At 35.3% G+C, this 26,408-nt stretch overlaps 1 protein-coding gene across 1 annotated transcript in view; it reads right to left on the bottom strand.

The window, feature by feature from the left end:
- The window catches only part of NEK10 (NIMA related kinase 10), a 77,683-nt gene that overhangs the window by 24,993 nt on the left and 26,282 nt on the right, over positions 1-26,408 (bottom strand). The window contains 4 exon segments of the mRNA XM_068187115.1: positions 1,208-1,421; positions 6,365-6,435; positions 6,839-6,968; positions 23,728-23,803. Coding sequence (XP_068043216.1) covers positions 1,208-1,421; positions 6,365-6,435; positions 6,839-6,968; positions 23,728-23,803 — 491 coding nt within the window.

Below are 26,408 nucleotides of genomic sequence, written 5' to 3'. Positions count from 1 at the left end.
AAAGACACAATAACTGCATCAAAATCCCAACTCTAGCATCTTTAGCACATTTTTAGACAAATTTCATCACAGTTATGCAAGAGAATGACTATATCAAGATACAAAAGATAATGGCATACAACAAGCTTCCAAATCTGTAGGTTAAGAAAATTTAAATGAAAAACACATGGGAAAAGTTGCTTATAGTGTTTTAAATTACAAATCCTACTCTGTATCTTTCTTTCAAACCAATACCTCTTACATTTTAAAAGGCAGTGGTTTGTTACAGTTTGCTGGTAGGTTTTGGCATTGTTTTTATTGAAAAAAATGGTGTAATATAAATAATGATCTTAGACTGATAGGTCAAAAAAATCCTGAAAAAAAATTGATACAAGTTACTTATTTTTGGAAGGTGAAGACTAGGATGTTTGGGACCAGGTGCTCTAGAAAACCTTTTTCCTACACAGAGGTTCTTTGTACAAGCTACTAATCCCTGATAAAAGGAATCTAAGAAATGCAATATCTGAACAGACAAGAGTGGCTGTGTAAACTATAACTTTATACTGCAATTATCATAACAATTTTCAAAAGGCAGTTTTGCTACACAAAAACATTGTCCTTGTATTTTTTTAATAAATTCGGAGGTTATATATGATATGTAAACTACTTTTGTTCTTCGTGAAGAATGTTTAAAACACAGCCTGAAGCAAATGGAAAAACTGCAAGTATTTTTGCAGAACTGTATCAGAGAGTTAGAAAACATGAACAAATACTTTATCAGCATAACTGGTCTGTATTTTGCAATCTGTAATTAAAAATTTTATTCTTGTAGGTTCCATTTTCTAAGTGTCATTGTTTATGAATCATACACAAGATTATCAACTTGTTCCACTCTAATCAAGTGTATATTCTCCTATTCACAAACCACTCACAAGTGTGCCATAATAATTTAATGCTATCAGATATTATCAAAACTGCAAGAACCTCCATAACTATGCCATTTTCCAACAGAGAATGATATTGGGTATTAAGATACTGTCATTTTTCCTGCATAAGAGTGTCAAAAAAATTAATGAATACCTTGTTAAAAATAAATTAAAGAGCCTGTATGGAAAAATGTTACAGGAGGATGGGTCTCTTAATTTTGACACATTTCTGCTTTTCTGCACCTTATTTTCTCAGATATGGCAAACAATAACAAAAAATAAAGCCTAATACATGTACTTACTTGTAATAAAATGGAAAGTTGATGGGGATAGGTTATTGCATTTCGATTAGCCTCCATGAAGTACTGCTGGGTTTGTCTCCTCTCCTAGTCCAGTTACTTCTCGAGCATGAGATGAGAGGTGGATAAAACATCCAGGTACTTCATCATCACATCAGACAGCAGTGAGCTGACCTCGACTATGTCTGGACGTGCCTCTGCATCAGGAGTCAAGCAGCTACAGGAAGAACATCCTCTATTGTTTCTTAAAAAACATTTTCAACCATTGAATTCCTGCCCTGGTCTTTATGGCGTTATGCCAGCCAGCACTGCTCTCTCATCCTGCCGGTGACAGTTTGATGATGGGCAGCTTTGGTGTTGCCACACCACAGCACAGCCTCCAGCATCGGCTGGAGCAATTATCCTTGGCACTGACCCAAACAATACTGGGAACTGTGGCTGTGCACTCCCAGACACACTAAGGAGTGCCTGGGGCCTCCTCCTGGGATGGGGGAGATGGGGCCTGCCTTCTGGGGATTATGCTCTGGTCAAGGCACTGCACCACTGGACAAAGCAGCCATGAAGGAGAGGAGCATCCTGTCTGGAAAATTTACATGAGAATGTCAGGATCTTCACAGAGACAACACTCTCAAAACAACGCAAAGAAAAAGGAATATCTAGAGCTTGCTATCAAAGGAGCAGTGGATGAAGGCTGCCAAGAGGAGGTAGGTTGAAGACTTGTGACTTCTGCCAAGAGAAGGAAGGCTATTCCTCTGACTACAGAGGAATAATTGCAGAAGAGGTACAGCAGCCTAGGAACAGGTGAGGAAGAACAAGGCCTAATGGAGGACACATCAGAGCCAGGTGAGTCTGCATCAAGTGTTCACATCACAAATAAGATGCAGTAGCTGACGGTAATTTGAGGCTGAGGGAACAGAGATATCCATCTACTTGATCAATCTGATGAACATGATGGCTGTTGTTTGGATTCACGACATTGTGGAGATACTACCGAGACTCATCCTGACCCCTGGGCTATTACTTCTTGCTGCTCATGTGGGCACAAGTAACATTATTAGCGCCAACTCTGAATACACTGAAAGTGACCATAATGCACTGGGGTGTGAAGGGCAGGGAACAGAGGGGTGGTTCTGAATTCTTTCACTGAGGCTAAAAGGCTAAAGTCAGGCTCCAGTCCAACACCTGACCATGTGTAGTCAAAAGCTTATCAGTGAGAATCAGAGGAGCAAACCAACATGGGTAACATTGTGGTAGATGCCTGCTATAAACCACACAAAACCAGAGAGAAAGTCAATGAAGCCTTTCTTGGACAGATGGAAGAAGCTTCATGATTCCAGACACTTACAGTCATTGGGGCCTATTAACAACCCTGATATCTGCTGATGGGGTAATATGGCTGAGTGCAGCAATAAGGAGATTTCTGAAATCTGTTGATGACAATTTCTTGATGGAGCTGAAAGGCACTCTTCTAGAACTGTTGCTCTCAGACAAGGAAGAAAGAGGCAGGGATGTGAAGATCAACAGCAGCCTCTTATCTTACAGCAACCATCAGAAACTGGAGTTCAAAATCCTGAGAAAAGTGAGAAAGTGAGATTGTATGGTTACAACACAGGACTTCAGGAGAGCAGAATTCAGCATGTACAGGGATCCTCCTGGTAAAATCTCACAGAAGACTGCCATGGAAGGTAAAGCTTGGGAAAGCAAGGTAATCTTCAAGGACATCTCAAAGCACTAGAACAGCCCAATTCTGCATGTGGGAATCAGGGGTGGACTACACAGGAAGAATACAGGTATTGCCCAAAGGGTAGAGTTAGGAAAGCCAAACCTCAGCTGAAGCTGAAAAAGTTGAAACTAGCAATGGATGTGGAAGGCAGAGAAAAGGCCAACAAAAGACAGACTATGGAAAATGTGGACCCACTAAGCAACCTAGTGACAAACAACATGGAAAAGTTGGGGACACTTTTTTGGGTCCCTCTTTTGCTTCTGTTTCCACTGAGACATTTTGGCCATAAGTGTTTCAGATCTCTGAGCCTACCTGTGGAATCTACTAGCATGAGGCATTTCCATATACCAGAAAATACAGTGAAAAAGTATTTAAGCCAATTGGATGTAGACAAGCCCATGGGACCAAATGAGAAGAGTCTGAGGGTGCTGATTCAATTGGTCAATACCACTGTCTGTCATGTCTAAAAGGATCAAATGGAGATTCCTGTAAATTGATAAAAGCTGACTATCACACACATATCCAAGAAAAGCAATAGGGAAGATTCAGGAAGCTGGTAGCCAGTCAGCTTCACCTCAGTCTCTGGGAAAAATAGAACAATTTCCTGTGGAAGTAATTTTCAAGCACAAAAATGACAAGAAGGTGACTGGGAACAGTGAAGACGGATTAACCAAACAGCTGTCATACCTGACTAGGCTGATTGGTGTCTATGATGAGATTACCTTCTGAGGACAAAAAAAGAGAAAATTATGCTGGGAGTAGCCTTATTTTAGCAAGACTTTTGTTTGACACAATATCCCACAGTATCTAAAGGACAATAAAGTAGGAAGAGAATTGGCTGAACCTCCTGGCTCAAACAGGTGCCATCAGTAGCACAAAGTCCAGCTGGTGGCTGGAAGTAGCATGCTCCAAGGACTGATATTGGGTCGGTACTGTTTAATGTCTTTATTAATGACCTAGATCATGGGAGAGAATGCATTCTCCAAAGGTTTGTGAAAATGGATGCATGGGAAGAGCAGTTGTCAGAGGGACCTGGACAACCTGTTCTCAGATCTGATTGCTACCTGCATAATGGGAAGGCATGGCCAGATCCTTCTCAGGGGTGCACAGTGTTAGCAAGAGGCAAGAGACATAAGCTGAACCACAGGGAAATCTGGATAGATCAAAAAATTGATGTTATTATTATTGCTATTACTTTTAATCACAAAGGCAGACAAACACTACAGAGGGCCCAGAGAAGTTGTGGAATCTCCATCCTTCAATGCAAAACTGACATAGACAAAGCCCTGAGCAGTGAGCAACCAGATCTAATTGTATCTGCATTGAGCAGGATGAACTAGACTCTTCCAGGGGTCCCTTCCAATCTAAAATACTTTAACAGGTCTATGTTAAAGGCACCCTAGGTAGCTGTTTGGTAATAATATATTAGATCTATTTTTAAATCCTCAGAATATTTTGTATGCACTGTAGGACACGAAAGCTGCTAGGGACAGTCCTGCACATACTAAAAAGTGTCTTAAATCTGTTACCGCCAATGAACCTGATCATTTACTATGATTTCCTTGTATAGTACCATTGACCTGCTAAGAGAAACATATAACACAACACTCTTCTTCAAAGAAAATGTCATAGAATAACTTACTATTTCTAAAGCAGTTCTTTCTGAGTAAAACACAACTGACATACATAGTAGCACTTTTGAAAATGTTTTACAATGCTTGAACTTCTTGATTTTAATATTTCTGTTTAAATTTGCTTAAATGTGTTGATTAATTTCACTAATTTTCATAACTTTAAAAATATATCTTACTTTCAATTTTGTATTTCTTTTAATGAGGTGCAAGTTTTCACCCTTAAAAAATACTTTGGGTTGGGGTTTTCTTTTGTTTTTTTATTTTAATTCACTGAAATTGGGCAAAAGTTCCAAGACCAACAGGAGCTAGAAGAGATTTTTAATAAGTCCTGTATCCATTTCCCACACATCTAGAAATTATTTATGACTAAACACCAAGTAGGTTGATGTTCAATTCTGAAGGAATTTTATGGCTATGATTTCAGAATTTTCTTTAGTAGCTTAAAGATACAAAACCGTATTTTAATAACAGTACTAAAGAATAGTAATGATAGCACTAAATGAAAATTTACAGTTGCAACAAGAAGCTTCCAATATTTCTTCAAATCATTATTAAGAAATTTTTTTACAACATTCATCTTTGAAATGTGTTCTGTTTTAGTAATTTGAAAATAACTACATCTTTTCTGTTAATGTTTCCTCATCTATATTATAACTAAAATCTCATTATTACTGCTTTAATTTAATGATTTTTATTCTTTCTAAATATCTCACAAAGCATAAGCAAAAAACTAAATATAACATATCATTTAAGATTTAACCATAGTAAGAGATAGTACTAAAACCAACAGTCCCCTAAAAATAACAATAACCAAAAAAACCACTTTATGTTTCCCATTGTTAATAAAATATGTAGAAAAATTCTTTGAAATGTAAAGATTTTAATATTTTCATTAAAATTCATTTCAGAACCTCTTAAACATAAATGTTAGTTCTATTAGCTCCTGTACTCTCCATTGTTGCCCTTTATCCACAAGGTCTTTAAGTAACTGAAACCTTTCTGTACACTAAAACATACTATAAAAACCTTAGTTTATAACCTTAAACAAACCTTTTTTTATAATGTGCTTTATAGAGACAGAATTGAATATCTGAATGAGAAAGTATAAGCATTTTTGTACTAAGTGGGATGTTTTTTCTAAGATGGAAAAATCAAGTGAGCTAACTAAATCTCTAATTCTCTCTATACTTTGCCTAACATATTACATTATCTCCAGGAAGATACAACCATAGCTAAGAAATTTGTGATTAGTGAGTGTATAAAGCACAGGCTCATCTTTTCCTCCATTACTTTGTTGCCTCTGCTGCTGTGCTAAAAGAATTATAAGGTAGGAAAAAACATATTTCCATCAGTCAAATAAACAGAAAAAACTATGAACATGATCATACAGTGATCTATAAATAATGTATTGTAATGGGGTTATTTCTTTGACCACAACCTGCATTTGAAAATTACTCAGATTCTGGATTTTTATTGGAAAAAACATTATGTGTAGGGAATTAACTACAGCACTGATACTGTTAAATGTAAATTTCAGTACTGAATATAAAGTCTATACTGGCTAAACGAATGCCCTGACTACACTGGTATTAGTTTTCCAGTTGCATGTGTGCAGCTATATTGTATATGTTATTATTGGTGTAAGGAGATAGCTCTGTTTTTCTTGAAATCCAAAGATATTTCCTATTCAGAGACAAATACTGGCAGTTGCTAAAGTCTGCAAACTGTCACATTATCTCTGCTGGAAGCATACAAAACAAAAAGATCTTTACAGCCGGATGTCGAAATAAAATGAGTAATTACCTCTTAATGGCAAATGAGACTTTTTCAGAGTATAGTCCTTCTGGCACAGGTTCATACACAGCCCCTACAATCTGAAGAAAAAAAAAATCTACAGTTTGTTGAAGAAAAATATTCCAGTATTTATTTGAGGATCCAATATGGTAAGTGTTGTCCCTTGAAACTATCTGATGAGCATTACATCATCAGCTCTAAGTTGCAGACAGCTTAGATGCAGACTGTCTCTTCCAGTCAGGTTTCCACATTAGTGTACATATTTACTGTAGATTAAAGTCCCACAATATTGAACAAGCAATTTTTGCAATTAGAATGGTAAGATAGCAATTCATACAATGATAAACACTCGTGCTTGTTCACAAGCCACACACGTTAGAGCTGAGAGCAGTTTATGTGTCAATAAACTTAAATATAAATTCTCTTGGATCATGATAACACATGCAGAAATGACTGGGAGGTTGATCTGACAAATGTGAATACTTTAGTTGCCAAGGAGGGCATATTGGTGTTGTAAACTGGTGGGTTCAGAGTGGCCATCTGTTAAAGGATGCATCCTGCAGCCCAGACATCAGCCTTCTCTCCACACAGCTCACCCTTTACAACTTCAGGACTAGGGAGAAAGCAATGCAAGCCAGAAGTGTTTTATTAATTCACCTAGAAGTAGGCTTATTTCCTTAAAAAAGAAAAAATCAACACACCCAATATTTAGTTACTCACTACAACATAATTACATACACAATTACCTTCAAAAGGTCACATATGTGTCATTTATCAGCCAAATTCTTTAAGAGGAAGTACAGTGATTAGACTTTCAACTTCTGCTGTACTCCTCACAACACTAGGGGTTTATATTTTGTTCACTTGTCTTTTCCACTCACATTGTCTTTGGACTTACTGGACACAAATGAACTACAGCATTTAGAACTAGTTTACAGTGATGACATTTCAATAAAACAGACTAGAGAACAGATAAGTATGGCACCTCACCTCATAATTCAGATGTTAGAAAGATGTGAATACAACTCCTGTATTTAGAATGATAATGGATATAGTTTTGCTATTAATGTAAGTAAATGAACTTGACTCGTATCATTTTCATCCTCTTAGAACTACTGTAATGCATTCCTTGTGAGGATGCAACATGGACACTCAGCAGGCAGCCAAATGATAATACAAAAAAACATTATAAAGATACATTTAAAGAAAATGGAAGAAGGCAGTAACTTCAGCTTGATGCAGTACAAAACAGCATTTACTTCCTTTGTTTAATTTCCTCAGTGCTTTTCATGAACCTGAATGATAACAATTTACACTAGTAGGTGTATTCTAATGTTGGAGTTCAAGCCTTAGCAGTAAGTAAAGATCATATCACAGAATGTGTTTGATTTTTTTTCATTCAGAGATATAGAAAAATACTTGACTTCTTTAATCTGTAAAATCAACTTGAAAACCAACTTGTTTAGCTTGTTCCTTCAGCTTAGAATTTGGAGCCACTTTTTCTTCATAATTATAGTACTGATATCTTTGGTAAAATGCCTTATTTTGGTGCTCAGAGGTACTGTGTGAATTCAATTAATGATGCTGGAGGATATCCTGCTGCTATATACAAAATGCAGATTTAAAAAATGTATGGGATGAGGTCCCTAGACAAAAGATAAGATAAATTACGTGACCTTAGCAATAGTAAGTCAGAAAAAAGGTCACAGTGCAGGGAAGTGAGAGAGACTGACAGGTCACACTCTTCTGATACAATTATCAAGCAACATACATGTTCTTGGGTCAAACCTAATAAGAAATTTTCTTTGAATCTTGCTGCTGCTGTTACATAACTACAGCGTGGGTACTGAATATTGTGTTAGGACATAATATTTCTGTAATAACACTGTCTGTGACACTAATTCATTAGATGTCTTTGTGGAAATCTCCTTTTCGTGTATTAAAAGTGTCTACTAGAGCAAACATTAATAGTGCAATTTATCATGTAGATGGTGAGCTCAAACAGGCAAATCCCCTATCTTAGTCAAGTTCTAAGCATGCTTCTAATAAGAAAAAAAAATCTGAATTCAATTTTAGTGTTTTGTTCTAGGAATAATTTTCATAAACAGAGAGATCAAGTTTAAAAATATTATTTTAAATTATTAAATTATATTAAAATACCAAACTGAGATTATTCAAGCCAAATTTATGTAACTGTGCAAAAAGCTGTGTAGCAGCCACAGAAAGAACAAGCTGAATACAACTGAGAGAGAAACAGAGGCAACCATGACCTGGCCTACAGCATCTTGATTCCTGAAGAGCAGGGAAAATTCTTGCCTGATGCCCAGAGCAAACAGCAACCCACCAGCTGGTGACTTGGAAAAATCATACTATGATTTGGACATCATAGAAAGAATATAGTGCTGACAGGGTTATGGTTTTAGCATGGCTTCACACAAATGCACAGTAGCTGAAAGTTAATAAAGTCATTTGTTCTGTTTATTCATGCTGAAAGATTTCTTGTTCTAAATGCTTACCTAATCCCTCTTTTCTTTAATGAAAAGGATTTGTAGCAGAATAGTATTTGCTCTTTTCTTCCAGAACAAACATCTTAGTCAGAAATCTCAGACATTGAGAACATTAGGATGACCAATACCTTAAAAAACACTGTCTTCTGCTTAAGAAGTACTTTAAATTACTGAAGCAATGTTTATTTAATGTGACCATGAAAGTTTTACAGAGAATATAAATCCCCTACTTATATGATGCTATGCTTTTGTGGCTAATTAGTTCTATAATTTAGAATTTTAAATAGGATTTTCAAATATTATTTATTTACTTTTCAAGGGATGTAGTAAAATCCATCACCATGTTCTACAGGCTTGCCTCACCATCTGCTAGCTAGAAATGTGGGTGGGGTACAGTAGTTGTTGACTAGAAAACAGTTCTGCAGTCGATTTACATGTTTTGGAACCACACTGGTGAGGGATGCCAAGCAGAGAAAGTACCCTGTTCTTGTTCCTGTACACTGCCACCCACGAACAGGAGGCGGGTGGGAGTACATACAGTTTGCCTAATTCAGATGACAACTGTGTATAAACTGTCACTGTCTGGTCAAGATCAGAAAGAATATGTGGAACCAGTCTTACTCACAAACACTGAGAATCTAAGCATTAGTATAACTTTTTTATTATTTGTAAAGGCAATACTCATCCTTTAACTTTTAGCTGAAGATAACTCAATTGGCTGAAGTCAGAGAGCAGTACTAATTAAATTTTTAGCAAACAGATGTGTACATCATAAAATGCATTCAAAACAGAATACAGAAAGGTGGAGCCCCTAAGAGATTAAAAAGATTTTAATTTCCATTGCTCCAAGGGCTGAGCTTACTGCCACTAAGCAGCAGTACTGATGCTATTAGCCACAGCTACTAGAAGTGGCAGCATTTAATTCTTGCAGCTAACATATTCTAGATAATAGCTCTAGTTTTCATCTAAGTTTGCAAATCACTGGTGATTTTCAACTTACATATTCAAGCTGAAAAAGCTTACTCCAGCATCATTATGTTAACTGTAAGAGAGTCCTTCACTAAACAAATGTCCATAGCAAATGCAAGACCAAATTCTTTTAAATGAAAGACAGAATTATATCCACAGAATAACCATTCAAATTCTCAGCATCCTTTAACAGACAATTTTATAATTGTTTCTTAGAAAGGTCAACATACTAGCACTGCTTTTTTATTCTTAATAATAGAATCCTCTTTGACCATGGCCTCAAAATGAGCCACTACTTAATCCAAATAGTTGTTTTTCCTTCTGAACTCCTTTTTACAAAAGTAAGCAGCTATTTTAAGTACAGAAGAGGTTTCCCATACTACACCGCATTTATAATTAGGTATTTAAAAAAAAATAATAATAACCAAATATTGTCAGTACAGTGTTACTTGTAAAACATCAAACACATTAACACATTTAACCAAATAACCTCTCCTTGGACTTGGAGATAGTTTTGCCATCAAGCTTTCATTTATAATTTTGCTTACTGATGTTATTTTGCCACTGTTTTTCTTTAAGAACACTTTTAAAGAGATTTAAATAGACTGTATCTAAGTCTGCTACATTTGCACTACCACATAACTATATGAAAGATGACTATCCTCACTAGATTAGCTTGTGTCTACATTAGTTATTAGTGGACAGAAGTGCCAAAATTAAGAAAGAAGTCCTAAATTTGGAGAGGGAGGAAAAGAGGAGATGAGGGAATGATGTTTTCAAAACAGCATTAATTTTCTAGAGCCTCTGAAGCTTCTAAAGAATGTTATCAATATTTTCAGGCTGACTTTACATGGGACACAACCAGTGAGGATTTCCCAGACTGCACAGAACTTCAAAGAGCCACTCATGACTTATCTTGGTGCAGTGTTCACTGGTGCTTCTAATAGGTGTAGGAACACTCTGGTATATGGCATCCTGCAGGGGGAGGAGCACTTTTAAATGAGACTTGGTTTGAACTGGACAGTTAGGAATTAATGAAAACAGCAGTGATTCTTCAAGACTGACTCCCTAACACTCCTATAATGAAAGGCTAAACAAAGAATCATCTGCCATTTTAACAATGACAGTTATTGCTTTTAGCCTTTAACATAACTTCAATTAATTATTTAAACTTCGATGGAGATTCCAGCAGTACGTATTAGCTATACAAACACTCATGCCTGGAAACCATAACTATTTCAGGAAACAATCCAAGCTGAAAATATCTGGAAAGTAGCAAAGAATCCAATATGCTTATCCCATTCTTCCTTACCTAAGGATACTGATTTTTTCCCACTGTTGGAGAGAGGACAGCAGGAGAGATTGTAGACAAGCTTGCCGTACATTGATCAATGGGGGTTTTTTGTTTCCTTTGGTCCCAAATGCTAAAAGAGTCTCTGCAGATTCTATTAATTTCAGGTAAGTTGGTATCTTTGTTAAAATACCTATATAGTAATACTCGCTTGCAATGGATAGCCTTACTACTTGCTGGCAGGACTCACCAAAGCAAAGCAGATAAAGGGATTTTCACAATCTTTGTACCTATTACTGCCACAATTCACTATAAAAATGAAATCTGCTGCTTCCTGGCCCAGATAAAAGGGATATATCCAGTAGTGTCTTGAAAATCTTCAGAGGTAAAGACAACACAACCTCTCACTTCCATATTTGACTGTTACAAAGAAGAAAAAAAATCTGCATCTATCAAGTTAGAATTGCTTTGGTTTCAATTAATGTCTATTTTCTCAGAAAAGTTCCAAGACCACAATTTTTAGTGCAAAGAATGAGAAAATTATTGTATTTGGACACCATTTCTAGGTTTCTACGAACCAATCTTAATTTAACCAAACTACTGCAGGATAATATGTGAGTATTTGGAGACCACTGTGAAAAAACCCTACATTTACTCTAGAATCAGTCCTCTGAATCACAGAAAGAGAGGGGAATAACACAAGGGATAAGAAAAAGAAAAAAAAAAGAAGCACCAGCATAATCCCAAAATAAAAAATAGAAAGGCAGTGGCTGAATGTCACAATTTTTCTCTGCATAGTTTGCTGCAAGCTACAGATACACATTCATTATCATACCTTCATAATTGCCACTAAAACTAATGGAAGAAGAAACAGGAGCCACAAAGCTGACAGTTTGAATAAAGAGGTCCTGTGAATATTGCTGAAAGCTATTTGCATTTCTCACCCACATAAAGAATTCAACACAAGCCTTTTGGGGATATTCTGTCTTTCCCTTGAGTGATGAAGCAGGAACAGGATTTTCAATCACTGGTTAAAATTTTACCTTTACAGTTTTCTATTTTGAAATGGAAAAGGTATGGCCAAGTAAATCTATAATAATTTATTATGTTGCTCTCTAACTTGCTGCTGTTTTTCTCCATACAAATTATGTTAAATATTTTTTGGGGAAAAAAAATACATATAACTTCTTATTCAAAAAAGACATTTTTGCAAACATCCTAAACTTCTACTGACACTTAGAGAAAAATTCATCACTTATTCATCAGTTGCACCAAGTTTTAAAATGTACAGGGGTAGGGAAGAAATTTACAACCTTTAGATGGCAATTATACAGTATGATAAATCGTCGTGCCACCAGGTGGGGAATGTAATTTTTAAAAGGGTAAAGTCAGCTAAGAGAGGCCACTTTCATGTATATAATTGCTCTCTCATCAGTGTAATCTCAACAGTTTCATTTCCTAGTCCAACCATTGCCTGCCTCTGCACAGAAAGCTCTACTATATTCATAGAATTTCTTCTATAGAGAGGCAAAACCAATCCACAGTCAGTGACAAGCCACTAATAACTGCAGGATACAGCAGACTGCATAATGCCTGCCTTATGTTTTTACTAATATCTTCAAAAAAACACCCTGGTTTGATATGGAAGGATGCTTTGCACTGCAAACGGTTGTAAATTTGTGTAGTCTGTCTCAATCTCAAGATTGAGACACACATTAAGAAATGTGTAACAAGATCCCAGTAATAAACCAGTGTAAATTTCAGCTACACTGCTGTTGATCAACAATTTAGAAAACTCACAAAAACTAACTTACTGCTTCCTTTCAACACAATTCACTACCTCTCTGTTTGAAATAATCAAGAAGTTTCATAATTTACTTTCTTGGGCTTTCTATTCTATACTTTTGAAAATAAAGATATGGACAGCCAGTTAGCATTCAGCAACAGATTTGTATTCCTTTGAATTTACAAATCTTCAAGCTTTTATGTGTGCCAACTTTATACAATATTGCTTAGCAATGCCAAACATATTAACTTAGAAAAATAACTTATGATCTCTAGCACTGTAATACAACATTGTTCTAGAACACATGAAAAACTGCCACCAACTCACTTCTAATTCACCCTTGCCACATAAGAATATAAATCAAATGACATTTTAAAGGTTTATTCTATTATTCTTATTCTTACTGCACTGTTAGACAAAACCAAATAAACAAATACCTTCTTCATACCTAAATCATTAAGTATCCGAGGCAAAAGCATGTTCAGAGGACAAGGTCCTCTTCCCAATTCCTAAGTGCAAAGAGGCACTTGTAACTACTTTTTTCCCCCATCAAAAACTTAGGCCACGTATGAAACTGCCAAGACCACAACAGCCTCACGTGGGGTAAGTTGTTTAGGCTGTATATTCAAAAGATATTGAAAGCCAAGATGGTGTCTTGCTTCTGCTGTTCCCAGTCACTCTCTTCCACCAGTGTCTGCTCTCCTGTGCCAGCACAAGTACTTCTACAACTGCTTTACATATCAAAGACCTAAAATATTTTTAAGCCAGCTCAATTCTCTAATCTAGCTCATCATTATATATTTACAAAAGCATTTACAAAAATGCTTCTTTTTGCCCTGGAGTATGGCTGGTTTAGGTTGGGTGGTTGTTGTCACAACTGGATTTTTTTGCCTTGAATCATTTAATTGACAGAGTTTATATCACAGCCTCAAAAATAACCGGTACTGGAAGAAGTTTGGGAGGTTTTTTCCTGTGGAAGAGAGATACTACATAGAACTGCCACGAAGTCAGCTTTAGAAATATAAAATCATCTTTCACTGAAACACAACTTTCAGTTTTACCCTTAGCTCATAATGCTCAACTGAAATGCTCTTTTACCTTTACTAAGAAAGATTAAGTCAATCAAAATATAGCTTATAGCTATACATCAAAATGCATAAAAAACTTCAGCATATCTATTAGCACTTTCTCTTTCTGGGTATAAAGCCTATATAAAAAGCTGCTGAAAGGAGAAGATGAATATTATTTTCAGTACTTGTTTTCATACTCAGAAGACCAGCAAGTTATATTCAACTACTTTACATTCTCCCATCTTTGAACTCTGTACCTTTTCTGCAAGAGTGTACATCTCTGGCAGACAGATCTGGTTTTTTTGTGTAAATGTTGTGTTTTGGCAACTTTATACTTGCACTCCTTTGACACATATGAACTTTTAGTGCTAGAGAAAACAAATGCTAAACCTTAGCCCTTTCTGAATTTCATAGAGCAATGCAGCTCATTGCACAAGTATCTTCTTAAAAACCATCTTTAAAACTGAAGGATATATTTCACAGATGTTCCCTGATTATGCTTCCCAAGGGACATTCATATCTAAATGTTCCCATGTTTGAATACATGGGAAACAATACCCTCCAAGAATTCCCAGGTGTGGTAATTGTGTACTTGCTAGGACACATTGGCTTAAGTATGAATAGCAGGTAGAACAAAGAAAGAATTCTCATAATGTAAAATATCATAGGTTGAAAGCATGGGAGACATCAATATGGCAACTTCCTGAATATGTGGCTATGCCAGAAACAGTGTTGCTAATCCTATCAATGCTTAATTTGGCAATGAGAAACAACAAATTAAAAAAAAAAACAAAAAAAAAACAAAAAAAAAAAAAAAAAAAAAAAAAAAAAACAAAAAAAAACAACACAAAACCCCAACCAAAAAGAACCCACAAAACCAAACATGACAATCTGTTTTACACTGTCTAAACTAAACTAAATTCTCTACAACTATAACAGTCTCATTGATTTTTACATATATTTTTGTGTGTGTGTCCTTGTGTGTCTCAGTATATATGATCATGCACATATGCACATATACATATATGTGTATACATATATACACAGTACTACTGCTCAAAGATGTATTTTGGATCTCTAGAATTTTCCAGACAGAATGTTTCAGTTCAGAAACAAAGAAGTTTGGGAGCACTTAGAGGGTACAGTATTAGTGAGTTACACTGGCTATAAAAATTGGGAGAACTCTTAACATAATCCAAGGGCCCAGGACCTAACATGTAAGTAAGTATCTATTACAAGTAGACCACAAATATTCAAGTTTCATGGGCTCTGATGTGCATTTACCCCCAAATGAAGCACTTCTATACACTTAAAAAGTTACACAATGTGCTGGTTTCGGCTGATGTAGATTTAATTTCCTTCACAGTGGCTGGAACGGGGCTATGTTTTGGGTTCGTGCTGAACACAGTCATGGTAAATACAGAGATGTGTTTGTTATTGCTGAGCAGGGCTTACACAGAGCCAAGGCCTCTTCTGCTTTTTGTACTGCCATGCTGGAAAGAAAACTGGGAGTGCACGGGAGGTTGGAAAGAGACAGAATGGGACAGGTGACCCAAACTGACCCAAGGGATATTCCAGACTATATGACATCATGCTTAGTATATACAGAAGGAGGAAGGGGGGAGGGGGGCATTTGGAATGATGACGTTTTTCTGTCCAAGTAACTATTACATGTGATGGGGTCCTCCTCTCCTGGAGATGGCTGAACAGCAGCCTGCCCATGGGAAGCAGGGAAATCCTTGCTTTGCTTTCATGCACAGCTTTTGCTTTCCCTATTAAACTGCCTTTATTTCAACCCATGAGTTTTTTCAGCTTTCACCCTTCTGATTCTCTCCCCAGTCCCACTGGTGGCTGCATGAGGCTTGCTTGCTGGCTGGGGGTAAACCATGACACAGATCTATTGGCAACATTTTTTGCTTCTCATCAGGGTTGGGTGCACAGGCATATTGGGAAAATATCCCCTAAAGATACAATCCCATTTGAATTTGGCCTTCTTGTCTATATACTGTATCTGTTGATCAGGAGAAAAAAAACTTGCTGGAAGTCAGTGTGTAAAAATACTATTCATTTTAGGCCTTAATTTTTTTTTTTAATTGTATCAAGGACAATTTTGAAAGCCTTGGAGCCTCTATTTGAAAAGGTAATATTTACATTAAGCTGATTCTTTCTTCAGTTGTCTTACTATTACTAAAGAATGTGACAAAGTATCACCTTTCACACAGTAATAAAATATACTTGTCTAATTAAACTGTGCACAGCTGTTTCAACTTTTTTATGCTTCTGAATTTTCAAGAGTATTATATGCATCTTTGAGTAAGTTATAAGAACAAATCAAAGTAGCATTAATTTGTAATTTAGTGTTCCAGTATTACATACAAAACTTCTGGAAGGCTTAAAACAGAAAAATATATTAAAGTTCTAATTTATATCTATTATTCCTTCAGACACATCATGGAACAAGATGAAGTATAAAACAACAAGAGGAAGTATAAGCTGCATTCTGAAACTTAGAAAAAACAAAATTTCCTTTTGAAGTGATTTGTTATTCATATTACCATAACCAAGCATCATTGCATGGTCCACAAATGTGATGTTATACCATTTATACAAAAATATCTAGCAAATTGTCAAGCTGTCAGTTTAAAAAGAAATTCTGTAGACAAATTGTAAGCTGTAGCAAATGCTATCCATACACATAGAAACCTGAACCACTCATATTCTAAAAAGGTACTCCTAACATGCATCTGGTAGATTCTCGTAAGAAGAGTTTCCTTCCAAGTAGAGATGTTTTTCAGTGAATTCATATCCCAATTTCCTGTAAAATACTTCAGTAACAGCCTTAAGTCTGTAACTGTATAAACAGCTCAAGAATTTTTTTTTCCTTTTATCTATGGAACAGAAATCTGATCAGTTAAAAATGGTAAAGGTTTTGCTTACTGAGATATATGCCTTTTGGAACAAACTTAATTCAGTGCCTTTATCAGGCTTAAAAGCTGGATAACCAAGTGTATCAAGAAATTGCATGAATATTTACATTTTAGAGGGAGACATGGAAAAGAAAGTATCTGCAAAAAGATGACACAGCAACCCTAAGATGAACTGAGATCTTTGATAACTGATTTCAAAGAAGGTGACAATTTCACCTAACTTTAAACTCCTCTAAGAGATTTATGGTAAGATCCCACTGTAGCGAATGAAGAGAGACATATCAGGTGGTTGATTCATCTCATCAACTAAACGTAACTGGTTGAGGTAGACTGGATGAAATTCATTATCAGAATGCCTATTTTTTTCCATTATTTTCAGTAATCTAGCTGCTTGACTTGAGTAAGATGCCCAGCTTTTAAACTGCTGCATATAGGCAAGATGAATCCCAGCCACACAGAGACTTGCTTCTGACAGTAACTTGTGTGTCACAGTAAGGCATGAATTAGATGACTTTGCAAGTATTTGGATTTGCTGAAAACTAATATACAAGATAATTAACTAATAACAACTACAATGCCTAGCAATTACATTCAGTATGGATTAAATGGAAAAACAAAAACAACCAGGAAAAAAAGCAGACAGAGGAAAATTTTACCTGAATAAGATGGGGACTTCATTGTTTTCTTTTGCATAGAATTTAAAATTCTCAAATATAAATAAAGTCTGTTGATCCAGATGCCCTCACCAACCATCACGAAAGTCAATAGATGAAATAAGCATACAGGCTTATAATATAATAATCTATCAATATTTTACTGTATTTTTTATTAAAATGTATTGCTTCCTAGCTCACTCACAAATATCAACTGAAAAAGTAAGTTTACATGGGAAACTGAGCAAAGACTAAAGAGAAGAAAGGAAGAGATCTGAGACACCACCTCATTCTGTTCAGCTTACTACCAAACCCCAGCAATGGGCACCCTTGAGAAATCGACCAGAAGCAAAATAAGACAAGACACCTAAATGGAACTGTCACATGATCCTGCAATGAGAAAAACATTTTATCCCACAATTTTCTTCTCCAAATTCTCTCTAAAAATCCTTTTCAGGATAAGCTAAAGCTTTTATAAATTCTTCTTGAGATAGGAAGTAGAAAGAGAATCAACATACACATTAATTTGTAATTAATAATAATCAACAAAACCTACTCACAAATTACATTACATAGCCTTCTTCTCCCAATTTAATAACTTGGCATATTGCTCTCCATAAATCTACACAGACTACTTGTCTGCAAGTGGGATCACACAGTTATTAACACTGTACTACCTCTCTAGTCATAAAATCATTTACTCCTGCTTGTGTAGATTAAATTGTGGAGAACCTAAAGAGACACTGGGCAGTAACGCAGGAAAAGAGCTTTCTTCAGCAGAATAGATAGCAAATGCAGACATATGAGTCCATCTGAAATCATGGGATATTTAAATTCAAACTCTTTCAGCTGGAATAGATAGAACAAACCAAGGAAAGCCTAAATTTGAACAATCCTTGATCAAGCTTTGAAATCTGGCTTCTATGAAAAAGCAAGCAACTGAACAAAGGCCACACCAGAAACTAAACCCCAAGACCCAAATGAAAAGAGCAAACAGTTTTTACTGACCATCAAAGCAATCCTAAAATAGTAAACAGGCTCTTTAGGAAACATCCAAGACAGCAAGATGGCACATAATGGCACAAGAAATTCAAACAGCACACTATATACTGAGCAGCAAAGTAAAGCAGAACAAGAAATAGTAAGATTTAGAAATAGTAAGGATTTGCCAAGGTACTAATACATCTAACATCTTGAATATACAATAGAATGAGAAAGGCAGAAATAAATTCACCAAAACTAAGTCCTTCAGTTCAGATGTCATAAATATAGTTTATCTTAATGTAGCTCATTTAACATTACTTAAAATAAAAATTAAAGAAGAATTCCAGCAAACAAACGCCAGTAACATTGGACTAAAAGACATTTACAACATGATAAATTAGTCTGATTAAATGACTAATCTTATTCTATTGAAAGTATTCATTCATTATCATTATCTCTTCCAAAGAGATAATAATATAATCATTATTATAGATTAAAATAATTGCTGTAGAACTTATATAAGTTCTACAGAAATAACTATTTCCAAGAAGTACATTGTTGATTTAATACATAATGTATTATGGTAGTAGAACAGTACTTTTTTTTTCCCTGAAGATAGTGGTCTAAAGTCACCATGGAGCCTATAAAATTATTACATGCTACACCCCACCCCTCAGCATTAAAGTAACTCTTTAGAAGCTTCATTAGCACAACTCACTTGATAGAAAAGAAATACAGAAAACTGTTTTCACACTCCCTTTCATGTAAACAACTTGTGCTATGACTTTAAGCTACTTTCAAGCCTTTCTGAGTACAACTCTACACAGGATAGGAAAAATACAAAATATGGACTAGTCCATGTTACTTATAAAGTGGCTGCTTTTCTTTTAGTCCAAGATTTTTTTCCCCTTTTCTCCTGTCTAGTATTAAGTTATCTCTTATAGTGAAAACTGTATAGTTGCCACTGGAACATTATTCTGGAGATAAATATAGATATCTTCATGCTTTCTTACTTTGTTTCACATAATTTCCAGTTTTACTCCCAAGTGTAATGCTATCTCACACTGGGCATGATATTCAGTACATTTCAAATGTCACGTGACAGTAAACTAGACAAACTTCTTATTTAATAAAAACTATATAAAATTAAGTCATTTGAACATCTTTTTGTAAGGCAGTCTCTGTCAAGTACTTATAATATTCTTCCTTGAGGTTTATCCAGATGTCTTTTTAGTCACTGCGTGCCCACAATGAAATGTAATGTTCTACAGAGAGCTGTCCTGTGGGTTACACACGGGGACAGTACTGCCTGTCTGTCCAACCTATATTCTCCCTGTGGATTCCATCTCCAATTGAACCGGACTTTTTGCTGACACACATTATAAACTTATGTCTACACTACAACCAAACTTTCACAATTGTATTTCATTGCTATCTTTCATTCTCAGAGTAAACATTGTATTAAACAACTTTCAGAAGATCCTCTGGTAAAAAAACCAGTATTGATATACTGAAAGGATTATTGAACTTTTGTTACCTTTCTATTCAAATCAGCAAATTCCCTCCAGGAGCCATCTGTTCCATGAATGGCAAAACTAGCACAAGGCCAGATCTCCAGTAGTTTTCTGTTTCCCCTCACCATTACACAGTACCTTCAGTTTCCTATTCTCTTGGTTACCTAAACACAAACTGCTATCAAACGACAGCATATACTGCAGCTTATTTTGGAAATTTGGAAAATTTCGGCTGAATTTAAAAACTTTTCTCGCCAAGATTGAATTGTTTCACTACTTGATACCCATCACCAAATTTTCACAAACATTGAAAGAACCTAAACTCTCAAACTTGCTTGAAATTGGTGAAATGTTTCAGATTCTATTTTTGGAGGAATAAAGTACTGCTGGGAAATCTTGTAATCAGTTTGACCATATAGCATCATAAAGGCTAAAAATATTTATGAAAATACAACACACTCCCTCATCTTAAATTACCTTTCCCAAAACAAAAATGCTTTAAGTAAGTGAAAATATTATGTCACCACAATAAGCAATGCAGCTACTGCAGGTCTCTACATGAGAAATCATACCAGAATATTGATTTATGCAATGCTCTCACAAGATATGGTTATAAACAAAGCAGTGACCAGCACTAGGAAAGAAATCTGGTTAACATAACAGAATACAGACAGAGTGTGTAGTCCATACACAGAAATGAAGATTGAAGAATATTTTCTCCTCCACAGCAGAGAAGATGAGGGAGTAAAATAATACCTCCAATTACCTCTGAAATGGGAGTTTCCTCAAAACACCACAGCAAGAAAACTCCCCAACACTGGCACAAAAAGCTAAATAAATAACATTGTTATGTGCATCACTTTTCTAACATTTCAAAACAGTTTTGTTTCATAAAGATCAAGTTAGCTCACCAACTAATATAGAACTTTCTTGCCCGCTTCTTAATGACACCTGAGGGATCTACTCATAGTTTCTCAACAGCTTTTAAAAGTCAGTCAAGTTCTCAATCAATTATGATGGGATTCTCTATTCTATCCAATCTCAAAATTTAAGTTAATTTCCCAGATTTCATCTAAATTGTCTCTATACATATACAATTATATACATCTCTTGATCTGCTGGCAATATATCCTCTCTTCCTAAATCACAATCCTTTTTTTGAAACAAAGAAATGGAAGATATAATTGAAAGGAAACATCATTCTCTATAACCATGGACATTGCTGTGTCTCTTCTGGGAAGGCCTTTGAGACAGCACGATAATAAAGACTGTCACCACTTACTTGGAGCAGATTGTTTCTAGTGACTTATGAGCTGGGAAAAGACTTCAGGATTCATTGCCAATTCCCTAAAGCAGTCTTTCCTCAACTCTTAATGTATTAAGTGTAAACACATCAATTTAATACATTTGGTATTCTAAACACACACATTGCTGGATTTTTCAAGTCAGGGAGATAACCAATTAAAAGGGATTTAATTAGTGTGATAGTAGAATACAACCTTGTATGAAGTAAAATTAAAAACCATCACAATTATAAAGCATAATTATATAAGCCTCTCTCTAAACAAAAACAGTGTCTGCAGTTATTTTATGATGACACAAGGTTCAAAAAATTGCATTAGCAAATTGATTCCATAAAGCCCAAATACAAACATGTTTGGTACATACAGTGATGTATTTTTATCTGAACCATTCTGTATAACATTGCTTAGTCAAATTCAAAAAATAAGCATTAAATGCTACTTTTGTCATTTATTGTTTTGTTTCTGCACTATATTTTCTGCTCCAAGAAGGGTGGGTTGCATCTCAAACTACTCAAAACTACTACTTGTCAATTCAGAAGAAAGCTATTTCTGCCATTCTAAGATGAAAACAATCTCTCACATCTCTTTCTCTTTTTGTTTTGGGAAGTTTTTTTTTGTGCACTGGTAGGTAGGGAGTCCTAATTTTATTTTTTTTAATAGCCTTTAACATCTACTTAAATCATACAAAAAAGCCCCATTAAAAGTCTAGTCAAAGCACTGCTTAAGTCTATAGGGTCTGATTTCTCCTTCAAGATTTGTGCTAAATTACTCTGTCAGTTCATCTTATTCCTTGTGAGCAGGCTTCCATTTCAAAAAGCCCACTGTCACACACAGAACTAACCAAGCACCTTGAAGGTGGCCTCCAGTGCATGGTGCTGTTTGCAAAGCCTTTTTAGCATTCTTAAATTATTATGACATTGGAAAGGCTAATATCTTAGCCTGTCATTTTAAATATTACTCAAGCATATATTTTAAATACAAAGACATCTGTACTGTATCCTTGTTCTCTTTTCTGACTGCAGACAGATAAGGATCACTGCTTCCATGATTTTGCCTGTGGAGTAGAACTGACAAGCAATGTCCCAAAAGATCACTTACTTGGGAGACTACAACATGTAAGGCACATTTTATCCTCAATCCTGCATCCAAATAACTGGAAAAAGAGGTAGAAAAAGACCTGCCAAAGTTCTAGTTCTGATATGAACTTCCATGTGCAAAGACAGCATATGAGAATAATAATAAATATAGTATAAGCAAAAACTATATTTTAAAAAGTATTTAAATCTACAGAACACTACTCTTGAAAAAAAAAAATCCTACAAAATGTTAAAACCCCAAAAGATATTAGTTAACCAAATAGGCATCTAACAGAGGAAAAAAAAAAGAAATAAATATAGATGGGATAAGAAAAGCGACAATTTAGTGAGCCTGAGGGCCATGGCAGCATGGTTTTGACACCTCTGACACCTCTATTTTTAAATTGCTGTTTAAAAGAGCAGAATAAATTCTCACCAACAGCTTCTATTCCCAGTTGTAAATGAACAAAACAAATTGATTATTTCAGAGAAGCTGAAAAAGATGGCACATAACTAGTTACACCAAAATCTTGTTACACTTTATATACCCAAACTATCACTCATAGATCCAATGTTACTCAGATATTGTGCAATGCTTCAGGAATATTTGGATAACCAATTAAGGCAGCCTTGCAATCCCCTTACCTTTGGTCATTAAGAACTATAATCATTAATCTTCCAAGGTATGTGACTTGAATATTTAACATATTATAAGGTCTCACTCTTGAAGCCATTTTAGGATTTAGGGATTTCTAGGGAATGAGTCTCAATCATTATCATTCTGGTACTAGGAATTCACAAGCAATAATTTCAAAAATGGCAAAATGAATTATGTTCAACTGCCAAATGCCTGAGTTCTTGACTCACTCTTAATTCAGAGGAGCAACCAGTAACTCCCCTCATGGCTTGGACCTTTTAATTAATTATCACAGGCTGCAGGCCAAACATTCTCACAGGTGTAAGGCCTTCACATGTGGTGGTGGTAATTGATACTGTTTACAAACACCTTTTTTAATTTAAACACACATTTCCTTATCTATAAGGATATTCTATATACAGATGAATAAGTTACTACACTACTGCAGTTCGTTCATTTTTGCACCAATTTAACCCACAGTAACCACCATGTTTTAGGAATAGGCAACATCAAAACAGGGAGGCAACCAGCTATTGCAGAGTAGCTTGTGACTTCCACCTTGTTCTTTACTCCATTGCAACTTCCCTGTCTGCTCCAAGGGTAACCATGAAGAGGGAAGTCAGCGGACTAAAAGTTACATGCAGGAGTACTTACCACGAGTATAGGATGGTTCCCACTACTGAGGCAAGTTTGCCGTTTTCTTGCCTTCTCTTTGCAAGCCCAAAGTCAGCTACAAGAATAAAAAAAGGGACAAAAAGATTCACATCTCAATAGCCACCTCCTCTGCATGACAATCATTGCTCAGTCACAACAGCTGAAAAGTTGGGGGAGGGTGGAAGGGAGGTTTGGGATTTTTTTATCTTTTACATTTCACAGAACCAGGCCATATTATCTTTTTATCTCCACATTCATCAGCAACTTACATTTAAATTAGGCCTATCTGCTTTAAAAATACTATAAGCACACTTCTGATGGTTCCAATCTAAACTATATGACCAGTTTCAGGTTTCTAGTAATATATTTCAATAAAGTGTATGACAATGCTACATATCTAATAAGCAGTGATCTCATACTAATGTCTAATAATCTAAATCTATGGTAATTATTTTTCTCTCCTTCTAATTATGACAGTTGGGAAGGGTGGACTTTCCAAGAAATTTAATTTCAAAGGAGCACAGGGTGGGGCGGATCTAATAATTTGAAAGTTCATGTTCAAAGATGGAATTTCGTAAAAAATAATGATGAACCTTAGCCTTACCTTGTGAAAAAAGCTGTAGTTTTAGGTGATCATGTAATTATGTTAATATTTAAGCGCCTTGTGAAATTATCAGGTAGTCTTTCACAAAATGTCACACACAGTCTTTACAGATGATATTTTTAATCAAAGTTCCACGCAAATAGTTCAAGTTTGTTTTTTACAATTCAATATTTACTGCTGCCTCCACACAACAACGCAGCTAAGATACATCACACTTCATTAAGTTCAAGCACAAAGAGCAGAAAACATTATTGTACTTCATAAATCCTGTTAATAATTTTTGTATTGCAATGCTACTTCAGAAGAAGATTTGTGTTGTAAGTAATAAATTAAAATGTTTAAAATAGTCTAAGAACTTCTCTTCTACTTGGACAGAGCCCATTGCATGCCTATTCCAATTGCTTTCACTGTGACACAGTTCATGAAAATTTTATTTCAAAATGTTACTTCCCATCAAAAGAAGCTGGAGATGAGAAGAAATACAGATAGGAAAAATAGTTTCTGTTGGCTCTTGCTCAGTGTAAGCCTTCAGGGTTTGAAAAGGAGCAATTCTTTAATTCAGAAAGGGTCTTTGATAAGAAAGCCAAATCTAGACACTCAAGTCACAGATCATTTTTCTTTGAACAAAATGTCCAAAGAAGGTCTAGCTCTGCAGTACTTGAAAAATATAAGTAGAAAGAATGCTAAATTAACAGGATAACCAAGAAGCCTCCCTCTTCCCTTGAGTTAAGGCAGTCCTCAGGCAGTTCACTATAAGAAATATTAATCCCCAAAAGACCAGAGATTTTTGCAGTGTTGATACTTCCCTGAATTAATTGGGCTGAATAATTCTAAATTCCTTCCTTTAGAATTCTTCAAATAATATTTGATGAAGGAAGAGTATTGAGACATTACAATAATCCATAAATTCAGTTCCTGTTGAGAGATTTAGTAAAGGAAAGAAGAGAGCTGAACACCTCAGTTCTGGAAATAGTAGTTTATTTTAATACAACATTATTGTATTAAATGAGTGATTATCTGGAGAAAAGAAAGCAAGCAAGGGAAAAATCACCAGATGGAGTAAATATATTCTCTTCCTTTTAAGCTCAGGTCCTCAGAAATGGAGGGATAAAACTCTTTCACTGGCAATTACTTTTTCCAAATTTGGCTAAACTTTATTGATACCAGCAAGAAACTCTGACATACAACTGGCGCTGCCAGAGATAAGGAATGCAAAGTCCAGGACAATCAGCTGTAAATTTACCATATTTTTTTCCTTAGCTTTTTCAAGCCTATAATAGATATTAAAATGAAAAAGAACTGTCAACTATTGAACTGCATCAAACTAGTGACATTGTTTCTTTTAATTTATTTAAGCATTTTTCTTAATAAATAAATAAATAAATTGGTCTACAACTTCTAATACTCCGTGATTATTTGGTATGTGATGCCAAAAGTTGCTACAATAACAAACAAGTTCTGAGAACTGTATCATTAGATGTATGTCTCATGTATCATTAAATGAAGATATGCCCAAATAGGAAGGTGATCCCTATTAATTAGTTTTATTTAAATTTTTTGAAATTTGTTTAAGAATAGTCAAACAACCATACAAGAAAATCCTCAAACAGGAAGAAAAATTAAAACAATATTATGTAGTCATAAGCCTTTAGGTTCTGATCACTCTCCTTCACTTTTTTCACTTGTTCACACTATGTTTAGAGTTGCAGAATAAGTGATAATGAAGGAAGGTGGTTTCAATAAAGATTAAAATCTGTGGAAAAGGGCATGAAGGAAAGACAGAACTATGAAAACAGGAGTAGGCTGACTTAGGTAGTATTTTAACCTCCTACTGAATGGTCTCTTCAGCTTTCATGATAGCCAAATTACAGAAACTTTCTAAATCTTAGCAGTCTTTTCAAATGAGCATTTCAGATACCTGCAACAGTTTTTTACTCTTTTAATTAAGAGAATCTGGATTTTCATTTGCTGAAATTTTCCAAAATTCTCTAGATTTCCCAAAATTCTCTAAATTTATCTTCTGCAGTATAAACAAGACAAAACTTATCCAGATACAACTTAAACAACACTGACTTCA

Source organism: Anomalospiza imberbis, chromosome 1 (assembly GCF_031753505.1).
Source record: "Anomalospiza imberbis isolate Cuckoo-Finch-1a 21T00152 chromosome 1, ASM3175350v1, whole genome shotgun sequence".
Taxonomy (NCBI): domain Eukaryota; kingdom Metazoa; phylum Chordata; class Aves; order Passeriformes; family Viduidae; genus Anomalospiza; species Anomalospiza imberbis.
Note: the sequence above shows the minus strand (reverse complement) of the source record. Positions and strands in the feature narration are given on the sequence as shown.